Source organism: Macaca thibetana, chromosome 16, assembly GCF_024542745.1.
Source record: "Macaca thibetana thibetana isolate TM-01 chromosome 16, ASM2454274v1, whole genome shotgun sequence".
Taxonomy (NCBI): Eukaryota; Metazoa; Chordata; class Mammalia; order Primates; family Cercopithecidae; genus Macaca; species Macaca thibetana.
In genome coordinates this window covers 17,622,183-17,642,054 of record NC_065593.1, presented here as the reverse complement: position 1 = coordinate 17,642,054, position 19,872 = coordinate 17,622,183, and the positions used below count along the sequence as shown (strand labels likewise).

At 53.5% G+C, this 19,872-nt stretch overlaps 1 protein-coding gene across 1 annotated transcript in view; it reads right to left on the bottom strand.

Annotated features, from left to right (window-relative positions):
* Positions 1-19,872, bottom strand: part of ITGAE (integrin subunit alpha E) — an 89,994-nt gene that overhangs the window by 23,477 nt on the left and 46,645 nt on the right. Inside the window, exons 13-20 of the mRNA XM_050765881.1 lie at positions 18,556-18,698; positions 18,076-18,216; positions 16,567-16,791; positions 15,313-15,443; positions 13,195-13,325; positions 11,488-11,651; positions 8,862-8,990; positions 4,235-4,308 (exon numbers count right to left, since the gene is read on the bottom strand). Of these exons, the coding sequence (XP_050621838.1) occupies positions 4,235-4,308; positions 8,862-8,990; positions 11,488-11,651; positions 13,195-13,325; positions 15,313-15,443; positions 16,567-16,791; positions 18,076-18,216; positions 18,556-18,698 (1,138 nt within the window). The remainder of the gene's footprint in view (positions 1-4,234; positions 4,309-8,861; positions 8,991-11,487; positions 11,652-13,194; positions 13,326-15,312; positions 15,444-16,566; positions 16,792-18,075; positions 18,217-18,555; positions 18,699-19,872) is intronic.

The following is a 19,872-nucleotide window of genomic DNA, read 5'->3' as shown; positions in this document are numbered from 1 at the left end:
TCGGGAGGCTGAGGCAGGAGAATCGCTTGAACTTGGGAGGCGGAGGCTGCATTGAGCCATGAGCACACCATTGCACTCCAGCCTGGGCAACAAGAGTGAAACTCCGTCTCAAAAAAAAAAAAAAAAAAAAAAAGGCGAATTAAATGCCTGGAGTCTAGCAGCCTCCAAAGAGTTGAGAGAACTGTACCCAAATCCTCTTTCTACCACCAATTCACTGTGACCCTAGGTGAGGTACTCTGTGACACAAATTCTTCCACACCACAGTATTTATGGGGCACTGCTTTGCACTGGAGACCGGTGTGCGTAAGACATACTGTCCCACCCCCTTTCTTGGCCTCAGCTTCCTACCACAAAATCATTCAGACCCTTCCCATTAAAAGGCTGTGGTTTAAGACATGAGTCCATGCGGCCTGGAAAAGAGGGACCTGGGGATGTGTGAAAGCCTCCTACAGAATGCTGAGGTATCACGGGGACCCAAAGTGCAGAACCACTCTCAGTAGCTGAGGTCTAGAGAAAAACATATTAGCAATACCAAGAAAACTGTTTTCCGTCTGAAATGTCCAAAGATGGAATGTGCAGATCTCAGAAGTAATGCGACATGTGTTTTGTTCTCATCGTTTGGTTTTGGTTTGGTTTTTATCCCAGCTGAGAAGAGGATGGATTGATTGGAGGGAGGGACAGGAAGCAAAGACAGAGCCTGCTGTCTCCACCCGAGACATGATACAGGCCTGAAATAAGGAAACAGTAGTGGACGGCTGGACACGGTGGCTCACGCCTATAATCTCAGCACTTTGGGAGGCGAGCGGGTGGAACACTTGAGGCCAGGAGTTCAAGACCGGCCTGGCTAACCCTGTCTCTACTACAAATACAAAAATTAGCTGAGTGTGGTGACGGGTGCCTGTAATCCCAGCTACATGGGAGGCTGAGGCAGGAGAAGCACTTGAAGCCGGGAGGCGGAGGTTGCAGTGAGCCGAGATTGCGCCACTGCACTCCTGCCTGGGTGACAGAGTGAGACCCTGTCTCAAAAAAGAAAGAAAAAGACAACAGTAGTGGAGAAGGAAAGAAGTCAGAGACAGTAAAGCAAACAAAACAAAAAAGAGGCAGGGAGGGGGGACAGAGGAGTCAAGGGCGAGTTCTGAGTTTCTAGCTCAGGTGGCTGAGTAGTGCCATTGAGCCATTGACTGAGGGAGGTAACACGGGCGGAAGACCCAAGGATGGAAGAAGATGCGTCCACTCTGGGACATGATAAGAGGGGCGTATGGGATAACGAAGCAGAGATGCTGACACGTCAGCTGGACGCACCATCCCAGAGCCCAGGCGTGAGACCTCAGTGTCGTCAGAATATTTAACAGCGTTGCCTAATCTGAGGCCTAGGGACCGTCTCAGAGGGCCTGGAATGCCAACATTTATGTATGCACATGTGATCTTCTACGTAGAGTAGCGTGTAGTCTTCATGAGATTCTTTTTGTTTGTTTGTTTTTTGTTTTTTGAGACGGAGTCTCGCTCTGTCGCCCAGGCTGGAGTGCAGTGGCGCGATCTCGGCCCACTGCAAGCTCCGCCTCCTGGGTTTACGCCATTCTCCTGCCTCAGCCTCCTGAGTAGCTGGGACTACAGGCGCCCGCCACCGCGCCCGGCTAATTTTTTGTATTTTTAGTGGAGACGGGGTTTCACCGTGGTCTCGATCTCCTGACCTTGTGATCCGCCCGCCTCGGCCTCCCAAAGTGCTGGGATTACAGGCGTGAGCCACCGCGCCCGGCCATGAGATTCTTTAGGGGATCCATGTCCTCAGAAAGGTCAAAAACCACTGAGACAGCTGGATGCTGACAACCAGGCTCACTAGTGTTGTTTTGTTTTGTTTTTGTTTTTTGCAGACGGAGTCTCGCTCTGCCGCCCAGGTTGGAGTGCAGTGGTGCTATCTCAGCTCACTGCAAGCTCCGCCTCCTGGGTTCACGTCATTCTCCTGCCTCAGCCTCCCAAGTAGCTGGGACTACAGGCGCCCGCCACCACACCCGGCTCATTTTTTGTATTTTTAGTAGGGGGGGGGGGGGTGTCACCGTGTTAGCCAGGATGGTCTCGAACTCCTGACCTCGTGATCCGCCCGCCTCGGCCTCCCAAAGTGCTGGGATTACAGGCTTGAGCCACCGCGCCCGGCCTAGTGTTTTTGAAAGAGAAGCGTTTGCTTGCTGTGTACACTAGGGGGCGATGTAGGGCAAGCCGTGTGTGCTGTATCTGTACTACCCAAGTAGCTGGCTGGGAGGTTGGTTCTTGACTGTAATTAATTCCTTGCTGGAAACAGCTGCGCCTGCTTGTTAGGCCAGATTCCAGAGCGTTTGAAAGTCTTCAGTTGGTCCTGCAGATGTCTATGGAACGGCTGACCAGGACTTGGGGAACCGCGTTCTTCCCATATGGCAACTCCGGCCAGCTGGCCATCAGAATCACAAAACACACAGAGCACTAGCTGGGACTAACAAGGGACGGCTTGTTTTGCTTTGTTTTTCCCCTGATCGAAGTCTCGCTCTGTCGCCCAGGCTGGAGTGCAGTGGCACGATCTCAGCTCACTGCACCCTCCGCCTCCTAAGCTTGAGGGATTCTCCTGCCTCAGCCTCCCCAATAGCTGGTATTACAGGCATGCACCACCACACCCAGCTAGCTTTTGTATTTTTAGTAGAGACAGGGTTTCACCATGTTGGCCAGGCTGATCTCAAACGCCTGACCCCTCGTGATCCGCCCACCTCAGCCTCCCAAAGTGCTGGGATGACAGGCATGAGCCGCTGCCCCTGGCCTGGGAGGGCATTTTGAGACCACTGCATGTCCAAACCCAAACGCATGTGCTTGGCGACACCGTCCTTCTGGCATTCAGTGTGGTCCAATAGAACGTCTGTGGCGATGGAGACAGGCAGCATCTGGGCTGCCCAACACCACCAGCCACAGGCGGCCACCGAGTCTTTGAAGTGTGGCTATGTGACTGAGGGACAAAATGTTTCATTGTGTTTCACTGTAACTCATGTACATGCAAACAGCGACGTGTGCTGGACAGTGCAGTGCCGCATGCTTGGGCTGTGGGCCTCTTTCCTCCCTCCGCCTCCACGCTGTCAGCACATGCTATGGGCTGTCACTACAAACTGTTACCCCGTCATGGCTGGGACCTGCGTCTCAGCCCCCATCGCCTCTCACCTGAGTGGTTACAAAGGGAGCAGGTGCAGCCCCCGCGTCCACCTTTGCTCCTACAGTCTCTTCTCAGCTCGGCAGCAAGAAGGATCCTGCCCAGCTGCACGAGCGTGTCACTCCTCTGACTTCCTAGCTCACAGCAAAAGCCCTTCTGAGGCCTTAAGAAGCCCCATTGCCTCTTCCCCTCCATCCCCTTCCATCATTACTCCCCCGCCCCACTCCACTGCAGCCACTAGGTCCTCACCCTGCCTCCTACCCACCAGGCAGGCTCCCAACCCAGGGTACCTGCAGCTGCTCTTCCCTCACCCCCCGCCCCACTCCACTGCAGCCTAGTACTAGGTCCTCGTCCTGCCTCCTACCCACCAGGCAGGCTCCCAACCCAGGGCACCTGCAGCTGCTCTTCCCTCAGACACCCACCCACATAGCTCGCTCCCCTACTTCCTCCAGTGTGTGCCAAAGTGTCATCCTCCCTGACCACCCCATTGAAAACTTCAGCATCAGTCCCCACCCGGCACTCCCTCCCACCTTCCCTGTTTCTTCAACGTTCATCTCATCCACATACAATTTACCTGCTTACCATCTTCTCCCCCTGAGAGCACCAGGAGGGCAGGGATTTTTGTCCAGAGAGGTATCCCCAGCACCCAGAGTGCTTGGCACAAAGTGGGTGGTCCAGAAATATTTGATGGATTAATTGATTTGGCCAAGAGGTGGGCCAGGAAAGAGGTGACCTCTAACTGAGGTAGAGGTTATCCTCGCTGTGAAGAACACTGGGTTCTGAATATAGCATTGTCCAGGATGTCAAGAGACCCAGGCTCAAGTCCACCAAATGGCCTATGCAGGGCCCTTGGCGACTGAGTATGTTTCCTAATCTAGAAAGTGGGAAGACAGAGCTCCGTCTTGCCTCCCTCCTCGGGTAGCTGAGGACATCATGACATCATAAGTGCAGAAGCCGTGTGTGGGCCCCGGGAAGAGGGGAAGGGGTGTGCTGGGCATCCTGATGAGGATTCCCCAGGCAAGCGTTTGGGAGGAGGTTAATTGAGGAAACTGACAGCTGCATCCAACTCACTGAGAGACGGTGGTGGCCAACTGTAATTCTGCGACACAAAACAGCTTATTCTTGCAGGCCTTCTCATAGGGCAGCTGTAACCAGACAGAGAGAGTCCCGATCAGCCCAGGCCCCGCCTTCCCCGGCAGCCCTGCCTCTGGCTCTTCTCCTTAGGACGCTTAGGGCTGTGCCTCCTGCTCCCCCTGAGAAGTACAGTTTCAGGGAGGTGAGGGGTGCAGGCTGGGATTGTCCCCAAAGAACAGGAACTGTGACATTCCTGGGTGACATTCCTGGATCTGTCCTATAACATGGGCACACTGTGACCCAGTCCTCTGGCCAAGGTGAAAACTGGGGTGACCTTCACGGAATGTTAGCTGTGCCCATTCCATTGACATCATGCGAATTAAGCAGCAACACACAACTCACGCCTTTGCGCATTTAGGGAGCAGACACCTATGCGAAGAGAAGCTTCCTTAGTCTTTTCGGGTGTAGGCAGGAATGGGGGATACCTAGCCAAATATTGTCAAGGTCCAGGCCTTGGAGGTTCTCTTCCTCATGGCTAGTCATCTGGTTTTTGTTTGTTTGTTTGTTTGTTTGTTTGTTTTCAGACGGAGTCTCGTTCTGTTGTCCAGGCTGGAGGGCAGTGGCGTGATCTTGGCTCATTGCAACCTCCGCCTCCTGGATTCAAGCGATTCCCCTGCCTCAGCCTCCCAAGTAGCTGGGATTACAGGCATGTGCCACCACACCTGGCTAATTTTGTTTTTTGTTTTTTGTTTTTTTTTTGAGACGGAGTCTCGCTCTGTCGCCCAGGCTGGAGTGCAGTGGCCGGATCTCAGCTCACTGCAAGCTCCGCCTTCACGCCATTCTCCTGCCTCAGCCTCCTGAGTAGCTGGGACTACAGGCGCCCGCCACCTCGCCCGGCTAGTTTTTTGTATTTTTTAGTAGAGACGGGGTTTCACTGTGTTAGCCAAGATGGTCTCTATCTCCTGACCTCGTGATCCGCCCGTCTCGGCCTCCCAAAGTGCTGGGATTACAAGCTTAAGCCACCGCGCCCGGCCTAATTTTGTATTTTTATTAGAGAAAGGGTTTCGCCATGTTGGGTGGTCCAGAAATATTTGATTAATTAATTAATTTGGCCAAGAGGTGGGCCAGGAAAGAGGTGACCTCTAACTGAGGTAGAGGACATCCTCGCTGTGAAGAATACTGGGTTCTGAATATAGCATTGTCCAGGATGTCAAGAGACCCAGGCTCAAGTCCACCAAGGTTCAAGTCCACCAACCACCAGGTTGGTCTCAAACTCTTGACCTCAGGTGATCCACCTGCCTCGGCCTTCCAAAGTGTTGGGATCACAGGTGTGAGCCACCATGCCTGGCCTGGCTAGTCGTCTCTGTAAGCTAACTATTTCCCTTGCAATCTTGCCTACACATAACCAACGAATTCTGAAAGCCACATTTCAAAAGGCCCCATGGAGGTTGAAAAGCTCCAGTGTGTGTTTAAAAATTCCAGTGTTCTAACGTAGCTGGGTCTGTTTTTGTATTATGAAGGAAGGCAGCCAGTTCCTCGGCTGGACAGCCCCTGCACTTCGCACTTCTCTCCCGGCAGCCACCTCAGCAGCTTTCTGCGGGTCTGTTCCCATGGCCTAGGGTGGGAATGAGAGCCCACAGCTTGAAAGGAAACTTTCTACTTCCTGCGGAAGGGGGACGCCATTTGCAGAGGTCAAAGCGTGGAGCTCTCTCTAAGTGGGTCAGCAGTCTCATGCAGGGTTTTTTGTTGCATTTTTAATATAGCCAAGTAGCCCAATCTCTTCCACCCAGCCCCAGCGAAAGAGAATGGGGTTAAGCCAGCTAAACTCCCAGCTAGAACGCATTCTCTGGTAACATCGGTGTGCCTAACACCACATAATTTTTCCTCACCCGTTTTATACAGGGAATAAATTTTTTAAAATCTCTTTGCCAGGCCGGGCACGGTGGCTCACGCCTGTAATCCCAGCACTTTGGGAGGCCGAGACGGGCGGATCACGAGGTCAGGAGATCGAGACCCTCCTGGCTAACACGGTGAAACCCCGTCTCTACTAAAATACAAAAAAAATTAGCCGGCCATGGTGGCGGGCGCCTGTAGTCCCAGCTACTCGGGAGGCTGAGGCAGGAGAATGGCATGAACCCGGGAGACGGAGGCTGCAGTGAGCCGAGATTGCGCCACCGCACTCCAGCCTGGGCGACAGAGCGAGACTCCGTCTCAAAAAAAAAAAAAAAAAAAAAAAAAAAAATCTTTGCCATAGCATAATAATCATCGCTGGTTAAGGAAAGACACGTAAAGAGATGTTAAGCAGGATACACTCTCAAGGCATCTCACCATAAAATGAGATGTGCTTATTGATGCCACAGGCAAACAGCACTAGGCATAGGACAAATCCACAGTGGGCGCCTCCTGAGGTGGTGTACAGAGAAAAACACACTTTCCTTCTGTGATATTCCAAACAGAAAGCAGAGGCAAGTTTCTGCTTTCATGGGAAAGCAGACAACAAGCAAATACATGGGAGAAACAGGGAAATACTACGTATTGACAAGGCTGTGCTAAAAATTAAAATACTGTGGGCCAAGCGCGGTGGCTCACGTCTGTAATCCCAGCACTTTGGGAGGCCGAGGCGGGTGGATCACTTGAGATCAGGAGTTCGAGACCAGCCTGGCCAACATGGTGAAGCCCCGTCTCTACTAAAATTACAAAAATTAGCCAGGCGTGGTGACGCACGCCGGTAATCCCAGCTACTCGGGAGGCTGAGGCAGGAGAATTGCTTGAACCCGGGAGGTGGAGGTTGCAGTGAGCCGAGATCGCGCCACTGCACTCCAGCCTGGGTGACAAGAGCAGAACTCTGTCTCAAAAACAAAACAAAACAAATGCATAACCTGAATCTAATTATGAAGAAACATCAAATTGAGGAACATATAAAAGGACTGGCTTGTAACCTTCAAAAATGTTAATGTCATTAAAAGACAAGGAAAGACTGAGAAACTCTTCCAGATCTTTCGGAGACTAAAGATAAATAACTATAGAACGCTATGAATGATCCTGGACCAGGACCTTTTTTTTTCTTTTGATATAAAGGATATTAATAGGACAACTGGAAAGATTTGAATAAAATTTGTAGATTAGATAATAGCATTTTATCAATGTGAATTTCCTGGTTTTGATTATGGTACTATGTTAAGACGATACCTTAGTTTTTAGGAAATATATACTGAAGGTTTTGTTTGTTTGTTTGTTGTTTTGTGTTTTGTTTTTTGAGACGGAGTGTTGCTCTGTCACCCAGGCTAGAGGGCAGTGGCACGATCTTGGCTCACGACAACCACTGCCTCCCGGATTCAAGCAATTCTCCCGCCTCAGCCTCCTGAGTAGCTGGGACTACAGGCATGCACCACCACACTGGGCTAATCTTTGTATTTTTTTAATTTTTATTTATTTATTTATTTTTGAGATGGAGTCTTACTCTGTTGCCTAGGCTGGAGTGCAATGGCACGGTCTTGGCTCACTGCAACCTCCGCCTCCTGGGTTCAAATGATTCTCCTGCCTCAGCCTCCCTAGTAGCTGGGATTACAGGTGCCTGCCACCACACCTGGCCAATTTTTGTATTTTTAGTAGAGACAGGGTTTCACCATGTTGGTCAGGCTGGTCTCGAACTCCTGACCTCAGGTGATCCACTCGCCTCAGCCTCCCAAAGTGCTGGGATTACAGGCGTCAGCCAGGGTGCCCGGCCGACAAAAGTTTCTTATGACACTACCCGCCTGTCTAAGCTGCACTGATGGGCACCAGGAGGAGAGGCTAGGGTACAGGTTTGGTGGGGCCATTCAGCCTGAAGGCCCTGGCAGGGCGTGAACAGGCAGGTGCACCAAAGGGCATCCTCTCTGCAGTGCAAGACAGGACAGCTCCGGTCTAGCTCCCACAAGGGACCCCCACCACAGCGCCATCACAGCCGCTTGCCACGTGAGGCTCCCAGGATGCATGTGCTTTATTAAATATGTAGCAAGCGGTGGCCGGGCGCGGCGGCTCACGCCTGTAATCCCAGCACTTTGGGAGGCCAAGGCGGGTGGATCACGAGGTCAGCAGATCGAGACCATCCTGGCTAGCACGGTGAAACCCCATCTCTACTGAAAATACAGAAAAATTAGCTGGGCATGGTGGCGGGCACCTGTAGTCCCAGCTACTCGGGAGGCCAAGGCAGGAGAATGGCGTGAACCCAAGAGACAGAGCTTGCAGTGAGCTGAGATCGCGCCACTGCACTCCAGCCTGGGTGACAGAGTGAGACTCTGTCTCAAAAAAAAAAAAAAAAAAAAAAAAAAAAAAAAAATATATATATATATATATATACACACACACACACACACACACACACACACACACACAGTCAAGCGCTTTTGTGAACATAAAGGAACAAGCACCGGGGCAGACGGAGACCTGCGTTGCCCATGAGTCCGCACTCATGGGTACACATTAACACCACTGTAGGTACTCAGTTTCACCATGTGTACAGTGGGGCCCAAACGCTGTCTGAAGACATTCCCTCCCAACTCCAACATTCTTGGAAGTTAGGGGAGCAGGTGGTTTCTGTGGGATGGGCTCTCAAGAGGGCTGGGTACTGGCTGTGGGTAGTCACCTGGAAGATGGCAAAGGTCTCAGCGTAGCGGTCCAGGATGGGCTGGGGATGGTCTGTCTGTCCCTCAGGGGTCTGGAGCTGGTAGCCGACCTTGACAGTGGCATTGGAGAAGCAGTCCTCCTCATGGAGCTGTGGGGTCACCATGAAACGCAGGGTTAGAGTTCGATGTGGGGGAGAAGACGACAACAAGAATGCTTTTTTTTCTTTTTTTTTTTTTTTTTTTTTTTTTTGAGACGGAGTCTCGCTCTGTCACCCAGGCTGGAGTGCAGTGGCCGGATCTCAGCTCACTGCAAGCTCCGCCTCCCAGGTTCACGCCATTCACCTGCCTCAGCCTCCTAAGTAGCTGGGACTACAGGCGCCCGCCACCTCGCCCGGCTAAGTTTTTGTATTTTTAGTAGAGACGGGGTTTCACCGTGTTAGCCAGGATGGTCTCGATCTCCTGACCTCGTGATCCGCCCGTCTCGGCCTCCCAAAGTGCTGGGATTACAGGCTTGAGCCACCGCGCCCGGCGCTTTTTTTTCTTTTTTTTTTTTTGAGACAGAGTCTTGCTGTGTCACCCAGGCTGGAGTGCAATGGCGCGATCTTGGCTCACTGCAACTTCCGCCTCCCAGGTTCAAGCGATTCTCCTGTCTCAGCCTCTCGAGTAGCTGCAATTACAGGCGTGCGCCACCACACCCAGCTAATTTTTGTATTTTTAGTAGAGACAGGGTTTCACCATGTTGGCCAGGCTGGTCTCGAACTCCTGACCTCAGGTGATCCGCCCGCCTCAGCCTCCCAAAGTGCTGGGATTACAGGCATAAGCGACCGCGCTCGTCCATCAATTTTTTTTTTTTTTTTTTTTTTTTAGATAAGGTCTCACTCACTCTGTCACCCAGTCTGGAGTGCAGCAGCATCATCATGGCTCACTGCAGCCTCAACCACCTGGGCTCAAGAAATCCACCCACCTCTGCCTCCCAAAGCACTGGGATTCCAAATGTGAGCCACCGCGCCTAGCAAGAATACTTTCTGCTTTGATGTTGTCATAAGAAGAAATAAACAATAAAAGTGGTGAGTCAGAGGTCCTAAGCATCTTCCAAATAAGCCAGGCTGAAGGGACATGTCCTTCAAGCAAGCTGCCAAGTGCTTTGGGAAAATCTCCTTCGTTCTACTATGGTTTTGTGTCTCATAGCTCTTGTGGTTCTCACCCCAATCACAAAGGGGTAAAGAACTGGCTCAGACAGAAAGGAAGAGTCACAGCCACACTTGTGTTTATCAAGATCTTTCTCTTTTTTTTTTTTTAAGACGAAGTCTTGCTCTGTCACCCAGGCTGGAGTGCAGTGGCTCAATCTCAGCTCACTGCAACCTCTGCCTCTTAGGTTCAAGGTTCTCCTGCCTCAGTCTCCCAAGTACCTGGGACTACAGGTGCATACCACCATACCTGGCTAATTTTTGTATTTTTTTTTTTTAGTAGACACAGGGTTTTACCACATTGGTCAGGCTGGTCTCAAACTCCTGACTTCAGGTGATCCGCCCACCTCAGCCTCCCAAAGTGCTGGGATTAGAGGCGTGGGCCATGGCGCCCAGCCGACCAAAATCTTTCTCCAAGCAACATGGAGGACATATTAGAGAGGTAAGAGAGAAGATAAGGAGATTGCTTAGCCTACCGTTTGCCACTGTCTTTGTTTAAATGAGCTTTTCTGCCACCGTAAGAGCCTTGAGCCCATGGGAGTAAGGGAGCATGATTCTCTCGTAGAGGATGTGATTAAGCCTTTATTTAAGGAAGGCTGTAGACTTGCTAGAAACTTTCTTAATCCAATTAATAATCACTTTGGGGGTAAATGTGTATTCAGAAGAATAATTCATGCGTTTGTTTATTGGAACACACGATCCAGATAGATCCAAAGTTCTAGATCCTGTCAGGCTTTGAATCCCGACATGCTATTTTTTTTTTTTTTTTTTTTCCCACGTCTCTGGGCACCTTTGCCAGGAGTAAACCTTTCTAGATGGTCATTTCTATCTTTTTATTTCTTCCTTTCAGTTGTTCACTTTTTCTGATGCCAGTTGACATTCAGGCCCTCCGTCCTAGTTATTATCAGGTGAAGTCGGATAACGGATGCCAAGAACACCTGGCATTCCTGAGTTATTACCAAGAAAAACATCAGCAATGACAGCATCTCCATCTTCCATGCCATTATGTGGCTCTTGATTTATTATTATTATTATTATTGTTATTATTTTGAGATGGAGTTTTGCTCTTGTTGCCCAGGCTGGAGTGCAGTGGAATGATTTTGGCTCACTGCAACCTCCACCTCCCGGATTCAAGCGATTCTCCTGCCTCAGCCTCCCAAGTAGCTGGGATTACAGGCACGCGCCACCATGCCCGGCTAATTTTTGTGTTTTTAGTGGAGACAGGGTTTCACTGTGTTGGCTGGGCTGGTCTTGAACTCCCGACCTCAAGTGATCTGCCCGCTTCGGCCTCCCAAAGTGCTAGGATTACACGCATAAGCCACCGCACCTGGCCTGTTAGGATTATTTCAATCACCTCATTTGTAGGGATGGGTATGTGCCCTTCACTGCGTTACCTCAAATCCTTTCTCAATGACACAGACCCCTCCGGACTCCCATCCAACCCCCCCACCCCACTTACCTCTCCCTCTGTGGGCACGAGCAGGAGGTCCTCACAAAGACGGGACCCGCTGCTCCACTCCCTCAGGCAGCCCAGACAGCTTCTCCCGTCTGAACACTGCAGCCTTTTCCTCTCCTTCCCCACATCTACGTCCAGCGTGAAGTTGAGAAATGCCCCGCGGAGACCTGGGAATGAAGACCAGACCTTCCCGGTGAGGTGGGGATGAGCCGGCCGCAGACAGAAGGCCCCCAGCCTGCCTGAGGTTCCTTGTAGCCCCTGCTGAACAGTGTCCCCATGCAGGTACTTCCCTGGGGCTGGACCCCTGCGTCGCTTTTTCAAAGATATTTTCTCACTGTCTGCTGACACCTGACCAGGGCCTCTGAGTGCTCCAGCCCCAAACCTGGAACGGCACGTTCCCAGCACTGAGTCAGCGTTCCTTAGGGAAGGAGGGCTCGGGAAGCGGGTGGAGATTGATGAAGAAAACAAGGAGGAAGAGAGACAACGAAGACAATGGAGAGGGAAAGAGGGAAACTATGGAGGGAGAACCCCAGGACGGCAGAGCTGGAAGCGCCATGGAGATTCTGGGGCCGCCTCTCTTACTGTTCAGAACAGAACTGGCTCAGCTAAGGAAAGACGCTTGCCCAGCGTCGCACAGCCCAGCGAGCTCTGTGTCCTGGAAGGGACAGGCCTGTCATTTTCAACCCCCAGCTGGGATAATAGCCCTCTGCTTTGGGAAGGCCACCTCACCCCAGGAGACTGCTCTCCGCCCAGTGGGAGGGAGAGGCCATCTCAGAGACTGCTCCTGGGAGGTTAAACCTCGGGGACTGTTGCTGAGGAATCGTTCTGGGGGAAGCTCTTGGGTGGACCGTAAATACCTGGGCTGTGAAAGCCGTACCCGCCACCTCCTTTCTGGAAACAGTCTCCTAATGAGTTTCAGGTAAGGAAAGAGAAACCGGACCTCCGCCAGGTGATCCCATCCCACCTGGGCCAGAGGCACACAGTGAGGAGGGAAGGGGGAGAAGACACAAGTCAGAGAGAAAGAGGAGGGTGCGTCTCAGGAGCCCCTGCACACACGTGGGCATGGAGAACTGGCTGCCTTTTTCTGAGTCCTCTTTTCAGAAACTGAACCCTTCAACCCTGAGGAAGGGCTCCAACGTCCCTCTTCCCAACAGTGTCAGCTCTAAACCCCGTCCGAGTGTGGATATAACCTCAGACTGCCCTTTCTTTTTTTTTTTTTTTTTTTTTTTTTTTTGAGACGGAGTCTCACTCTGTCGCCCAGGCTGGAGTGCAGTGGCCGGATCTCAGCTCACTGCAAGCTCCGCCTCCCGGGTTCACGCCATTCTCCTGCCTCAGCCTCCCGAGTAGCTGGGACTACAGGCGCCCGCTGCCTCGCCCGGCTAGTTTTTTGTATTTTTTAGTAGAGACGGGGTTTCACCGGGTTAGCCAGGATGGTCTCGATCTCCTGACCTCGTGATCCGCCCGTCTCGGCCTCCCAAAGTGCTGGGATTACAGGCTTGAGCCACCGCGCCCGGCCAGACTGCCCTTTCTTAAGGCAGTTTGCATTTAACAGAGCCTGGAGACAAAGGAGCTAAGCTCTAATTGAGGGATTTCAAGCACCAGGACCTCAGACCAACACCCCCCGACCCCAGTACTTTTTCCCTTCCCCTTACAGAAGCCAAAAAGGAAGGAGCACGACGCCAGGCAGGAGTCAGCTGGACCACGTTTTACCTGACGCAGAGACTGTGGCCACAGAGCTGATTTCGAAACATAAACGGACATTCACGACGCCGTTAAAGCCGATGGGCAGTGCGCTGGGGGTGAAGGCCATGGAGACCTCCAGGCGAACCACAGGCCGGGAGCTAAACAAGACAGCAAAGAGGATGGGAGAAGTGACTGCCCGGCTTCTGGGTCAGGGCCTGGCTGATTGGTTCATGCATTCAGTGGGTCTCTATCAAACATGCCCACATCCAGGTGCTGCCCTGAGTCTCAGGGCACAAGGGAAAGAGACGAGTTTCTGCTTTCGGGGGAAAGCAGACAACAAGCAAATAAATGAGGGAAACAGGGAAATACTATGTATTGGCAAGGCTGTGATAAAAATTAAAATACTGTTGGCCGAGCACGGTGGCTCACGCCTGTCATCCCAGCACTTTGGGAGGCCGAGGCGGGCGGATCACCTGAGGTCAGGAGTTCGAGACCAGCCTGGCCAACATGGTGAAACCCCGTCTCTACTAAAAGTTCAAAAATGAGCTGGGCGTGGTGGCGGGTGCCTGTAATCCCAGCTACTTAGGAAGCTGAGGCACGAGAATCGCTTGAACCTGGGAGGCAGAAGTTGCAGTGAGCCGAGATCATGCCACGGTACTCCAGCCTGGGCGACAGAGTGAGACTCTGTCTCAAAAAAAAATACTGTAATAAGGACTGAGGGCTACTGAGACTGGTGGTCAGAGATGGCGTGGCTGATGCAGGGGCATTTCCATTGAGATTTGTTAACATGAAAGATCTGGGGAAGGGCACGCCAGGAAGAAAGCATAGCCAGTGCCAAGGGCCTGTGGCAGGAACACTTTTGGTTTGTTTGAGGAGCACAAAGGTCAGTGTGCCTGGAGCCTAATTAGTGAGACAGAGGATGCGAGGAGGAGATGGAAATGGAGGGGCAGGGACGGCCAGGCCACAAAAAGCCCTGTAAAGCCATGGTAAGGAATTGGGATTTTTCTCTAAATAGGAGCCGTGGAGGGGTTTCAGGCATCAGAGTGAAGGAATCGGGCTCCCGCTGCGTGGAGAATGGAGTGCAGGGGCTGGAAGCAGGGAAGGCTGCCGTGGCAGTGTCCACGAAGTGAAGACGGTGCCTGTGCTGGGAGGCGGTTTGGAGGCGGAGCCAACTAAGACGCGTTGATGTGATGGGGAGGAAGGAAAAGGGGGCATCAAGGATGACGCCTAGGTTTTCATCCTGAATTTCTGGGTGGATGATGGTGCCATTTGCTGAGACAGAAAGCCTGAGGGCAGGACAGATGTGGGGGAACGAAGGGTGGGGGGAAACAAGAGCTTTGTTTTTAGACGTGTTCACTTCGGGATGACCATGAGCGGCAGCCCAGAGAGGTGCTGGGTAGAGAGCAAGTCTGCAGCTTGGTGGAGAGGACGGGACAGACGGGCGCTCCATGAGCTCATTTACAGCCACAGGACTTGATCATTTACTGAGGGATGGGGCACAAAAACTCTGCAATTCTTGGCCAGGTGCAATGGCTCATGCCTGTAACTTTGGGAGGCAGAGGTGGGTGGATCATGAAGTCAGGAGTTCAAGACCATCCTGGCCAACATGGTGAACCCCTGTCTCTATTAAAAATACAAAAATGAGCCAGGTGTGGTGGCAGATGCCTGTAATCCCAGCTACTCAGGAGGCTGAGGCAAAGAATTGCTTGAACCCGGGAGGCAAAGGTTGCAGCAAGCCGAGATTGTACCACTGCACTTCAGCCTGGGCCACAGAGCAAGACTCCGTCTCAAGAAAACCAAAACAAAACAAACAAAAAAAACTCCACAATTCCGAATAATCATAGCCATCGCTGAGCATTGTGCTAAAGACGTTGCATATATTCACTTGCATGATCCTCTTAGCTCTGGGACACAGTGCTCTTATAACTCCTATGTAAGGTCTTAGAATTAAATAACCTGCCCAAGGGCACCCTGAGAGGGCTGAGAGCCGAGGTTCAAACCCAGACGGGCAGACTCCAGAGCCTGTGCCCCCAACCACAGTGCTGGCTCCCTCCCTCGGTGCCTAATATCTGCATCGAGCTATTTAGAGCAGGACAAATGGGTGAGGCTGGGCCTGGGACCCCAGAAAGCAGGACAGAGCCCTACCGGAACACAACCGCCCGGCCCAGAGTGCCCACGGTGATGTCGGCAAGGCCGTCGCCACTGATGTCAAACCCACCAGCCACGGACATGCCAAAGTACTGGAGTCCTGGGGCTACCGCGGAGGCTCTGATCCGCTGTGGAGGCAGAAACACAAGGTGTGGGGTGAGGGAAGGGAGGGAAATGGAGCAGGGAGTTCTTTCATGTTCTATACCAATCAGCATTGCAGGCCCCATCCAGCCCCAGGGAGCCCCCCCCCAGTCTAGAGCCAGGAAAGAGGGGGCAAGCTTTCTCAGAGGAAGTGGCATTTGGGTGGAGCCTCAAAGGGCAGGTGGGACTTGACAGGGGAGAGTAAGGGAGTGAGGCATGGGGAAAGAGCAGGACCCTCTGAGAAGCAGCCAGGGCCAGGGACGGGGTGGACCGCAGGGGATTGGGGTACAAGGAGGCTTGATGTGGGGCTTGGGGGTGGGGGTGTCAACAAAGGTTCTGTTTTTTTGAAGCGACATAATCAGGATAATACTTTAGAAATGGCACTGAAGATATGGGGTGGGAGATGGAGGGGAGGAGGAAGCTGGGTGGGCTGGGAGAGGGATGGCAAGGCCTGAACTGGGACTGCAGCGGTGGGGATGGAGAGAAGGGGCTGGACTTGGGAGACAGCTAGAATCATGAGGACGTGGGGACTGACGGGCTGTGCAGGGTGTGAGCATGCTGGGGACCCTCTGAGGTTTCTGGTGTTGGGGGTGGAGGAGGATGAGGACTCAGAGGAGCATCAGGTCTGGGGGAGCAGGTGCTCTCAGATGGGCCACACGGGCAGGAGCGAGATGCCTGGGGCCATCCAGGTGGAGGTTCTCAGGAGGAGCTGCAGGTGGGTGAAAGTGCCCGTAACACATGCAGTGTGAGAGGCTGGCGAGGGAGCCCTGGGGAATGAGAGATAAGGCAGAGAGGTGGCTGGGTGGGAGACAGGAGCGAGGGACAGAAAGAGAGGAAGCAGGGACCCGAGGCAGGTGGGTGGAAGGAGAGGGTATAGGCCAGGGAAGGAGACAGGTACCGCCACAACCTCCCCTCAACCTGAAGGGGCTGAGCTGAGGCCCTGGTCTGGAACCTCCCACCAGCCTGAGGGACTTCTTTCTTTCACTGGGCACTCCCAACCCCCTGAGACCTGCCCAGCACTTAGGACTGAAGTCGACTTGGGGCTTGGTCATCATATCTGGGAGAGGTCAGAGCCCCAGAGGAGAGGAAGGAGAGGGCCCCATGGGTCACCTGCGAGGGGCTGGCGGAGAGGCCGTCCCAGTGTCCATTGTAGATATACACACTGCCGAAGCTGGCACCATCACCTGCCCCGAAACCTTCCAGGGGGGCCCCGATGGCCACATCTGTGAGCTTATCCTGACTGATATCCCCCACAGCCGCCATGGCAAAGCCAAAGCGGGCACTGGCGAACCCGGGGTGCCCACTCAGTATGCGTGCCAAGGAGAAGGAACCATCCTGTAAAGCAAGCAAACAGCTCAGCCCCCAAGAAGGGGCGCTAGGTGCCCACTCCATTGCCACCCAGGATGCACGCTCACTGGGCTGGTGGATTCTGATTCTCCAGCAGGGAGCCTGAGCCCCAGAAAAGGCCAGGGACTCTCCCAAGATCACACAGCACGAGGGGAAAGCTGGGGTCCTCCCACCTTGAAGTTCAGGACTCAGAGCCTGCCCCCCTCTACTTCCATGGGCAGGGGTGCATTGCTGCAAATGGGAGGCCTGGGTTCCACTCGTGGCTCTGCCACATACATGCTAGGTACACTTGAGCAAGTCTCAGCATCACAGGCTCACCGAGCCCCAGCTTCCTCATCCGTAAGATAAGAGTGGCAGCTACCTCCCATAGTTGCTGTGAGAAACAAATGAGATCCTGGACTAAATGGGCTTTGCCACCTATGCAGCTGTAAGAAATGTTATCGGCTGGATGCAGTGACTCAGGCCTGTAATCCCATCACTTTGGGAGGCCGAGGTAGGTGGATCACCTGAGGTCAGGAGTTCGAGACCAGCCTGGCTAACATGGCAAAACCCTATCTCTACTAAAAATACAAAAATTAGCTGGATGTGGTGGCAGGTGCCTGTATTCTCAGCTACTTGGGAGGCTGAGGCAGGAGAATCACTTGAACCCAGGAGGTGGAGGTTGCAGTGAGCCGAGATTGTACCATTGCACTCCAGCCTGGACAACAGGGTGAGACTCAGTCTCAGAAAAAAAAAAAAAAAAAAATGCTGGGCGCGGTGGCTCATGCCTGTAATCCCAGAACTTTGGGTGGCCGAGGTGGGTGGATCACCTGAGGTCGAGAGTTTAAGACCAGCCTGACCAACATGGAGAAACCCTCTCTCTACTAAAAATACAAAATTAGCCAACCAGGCGTGGTGGTGCATGCCTGTAATCCCAGCTACTCGGGACGCTGAGGCAGGAGAATCGCTTGAACCCCAGAGGCAGAGGTTGCGGTGAGCCGAGATCACGCCATTGCACTCCAGCCTGGGCAACAGAGCGAGACTCTGTCTCAAAAACAACAACAACAACGAAAAGAGATATTAGAGATATTATCATCAACGACTGCCCTTGGGTAAGAAAGTGGGTGCGGAGACAGATGCCGCTGCCCTGCCCAGCCGCCATCCAGCCTGAGCACCTCCCCATCACTGCCCACTGGTGCCAGGCAGAGCCAGGGCACTCCCAGCCTCCATCACCTCTGTGCCAGGCTGAGTGCCACAGCCTTATCAAGCTCATGAAGATGGAGACTCTCCCACCTGCTCACTGAGACGGTACACGTAGACTCTGCCTTCTTCTCCATGAACATGGTAAAATGGAGCAGCCACCAGCAAGAAGTCCGTGGTTCCATCCATGTCAATGTCCACAGGGCACAGCTCAGAGCCAAAGTAGGACCCCATCTACAGCCCGGGAGGAACTCAGCTCACCAGGAGCCCCACTCCTCCACCCCTCAGCAAGGCTACACCGTGCCCACGTGCTTCCTGGACCACCCGGTTTGGGTCGTTACATATCAGTTTGCTCACTGAGAGTAACAGGAGAGCGGAGGAGCAGTCCAGGCCCCACAGCGGAGGAAACTGTGTAGCAATCAGACATGCAGAGCCCTTGAGCTCCACTCAGGAGCCTCAGTTTTACCCGGCCTGGGCCCTGGCCCACTGTGCACCCTGGGACCCACCCCTTTCCCTTGGGGCCTTCAGATTCCCCATCCGTCAAAAGGGGTGGGAGCTTTCCCCAGTGGGTACCTGCTCTCCCTCTAGCACTGGCAGGAAGCTGGTCTCTGTGCCCTCCTTCTGGAGCTCAAACACGGCCCCATGATGTTTGTACCGTGGAGCCCCCGCGACGTAGGAGACGCTGCAGGTCTTGTGCAGCACGGCCACAGCATAACCTGGGGCAAGGGTGGGATGGCTGTGAACACACCGTGTGCTCCCACCTGGCCTCTCTTTTGGCCCCGGCACCTTCCCAGTCAGGCCTTCAAAGTGGCCTGGGGAGGGGGGTAAAATAGGAGAGACTGTCTTTCTCACTATATTAAAGATCTGCACCACCGAACACTCTCCCTTTACCAGTCACACACATCCCCATCAACAGAAGTGATGCACACACTGTCACGTATGCAGCTTTGCTCAAAACACTCGTTCCCACACATCTACTACCCACGCTCACACACACACCCTAGGGGGACTGAGAAGAGGTGTGAGAGGATTGCCCACCACTATTATTATTTTTGTTTATTGATTTATTTTTGAGACAGAGTCTCGGTCTATAACCCATGCTGGAGTGCAGTGGCACAATCTTAGCTCATTGCAACCTCCACCTCCTAGGTTCAAGAGATTCTTGTGCCTCAGACTTCTGAGTACGTGGGACTACAGGCGTCCGCCACCACGCCCAGCTAATTTTTGTATTTTTAGTAGAGACAGGGTTTTGCCATGTTGGCCAGGCTGGTCTCGAACTCCAGACCTCAGGTAATCAGCCCGCCTTGGCCTCCTGGGATTACAGGCGTGAGCTACTGCACCACTATTATTAATGGAGAGGCCCCACCTTCCTGTGGGCGGCTGCTCTGCCTGGTGTACCTGATAGGCCCTGTCCCTATCCAGGAGGCGGTAATTCTCAGCCTCAGGGTCCCTAACCAGGGCCCGCCCCTCGGCCCATGTGACCGACCAGGTCTCGCCCTCATTTGGAAACCTCAAGTACAGCCCAATGCGCAGCCTCGGTGTCCCCATCTGGGCCCCACCCTCACCCAGGTGACCTCCAGGCCCCGTCCTTCCCAGGTAATCTCCAGGCCCCGCCCTCACCCAGGTAGCACCCAGGCCCCGCCCTCACCCAGGTAGCCCCACAGGCCCCGCCCTCACCCAGGTAGCCCCCAGGCCCCGCCCTCACCCAGGTAGCACCCAGGCCCCGCCCTCACCCAGGTAGCCCCCCCCAGGCCCCGCCCTCACCCAGGTAGCACCCAGGCCCCGCCCTCACCCAGGTAGCCCCACAGGCCCCGCCCTCACCCAGGTAGCCCCCAGGCCCCGCCCTCACCCAGGTAGCACCCAGGCCCCGCCCTCACCCAGGTAGCCCCC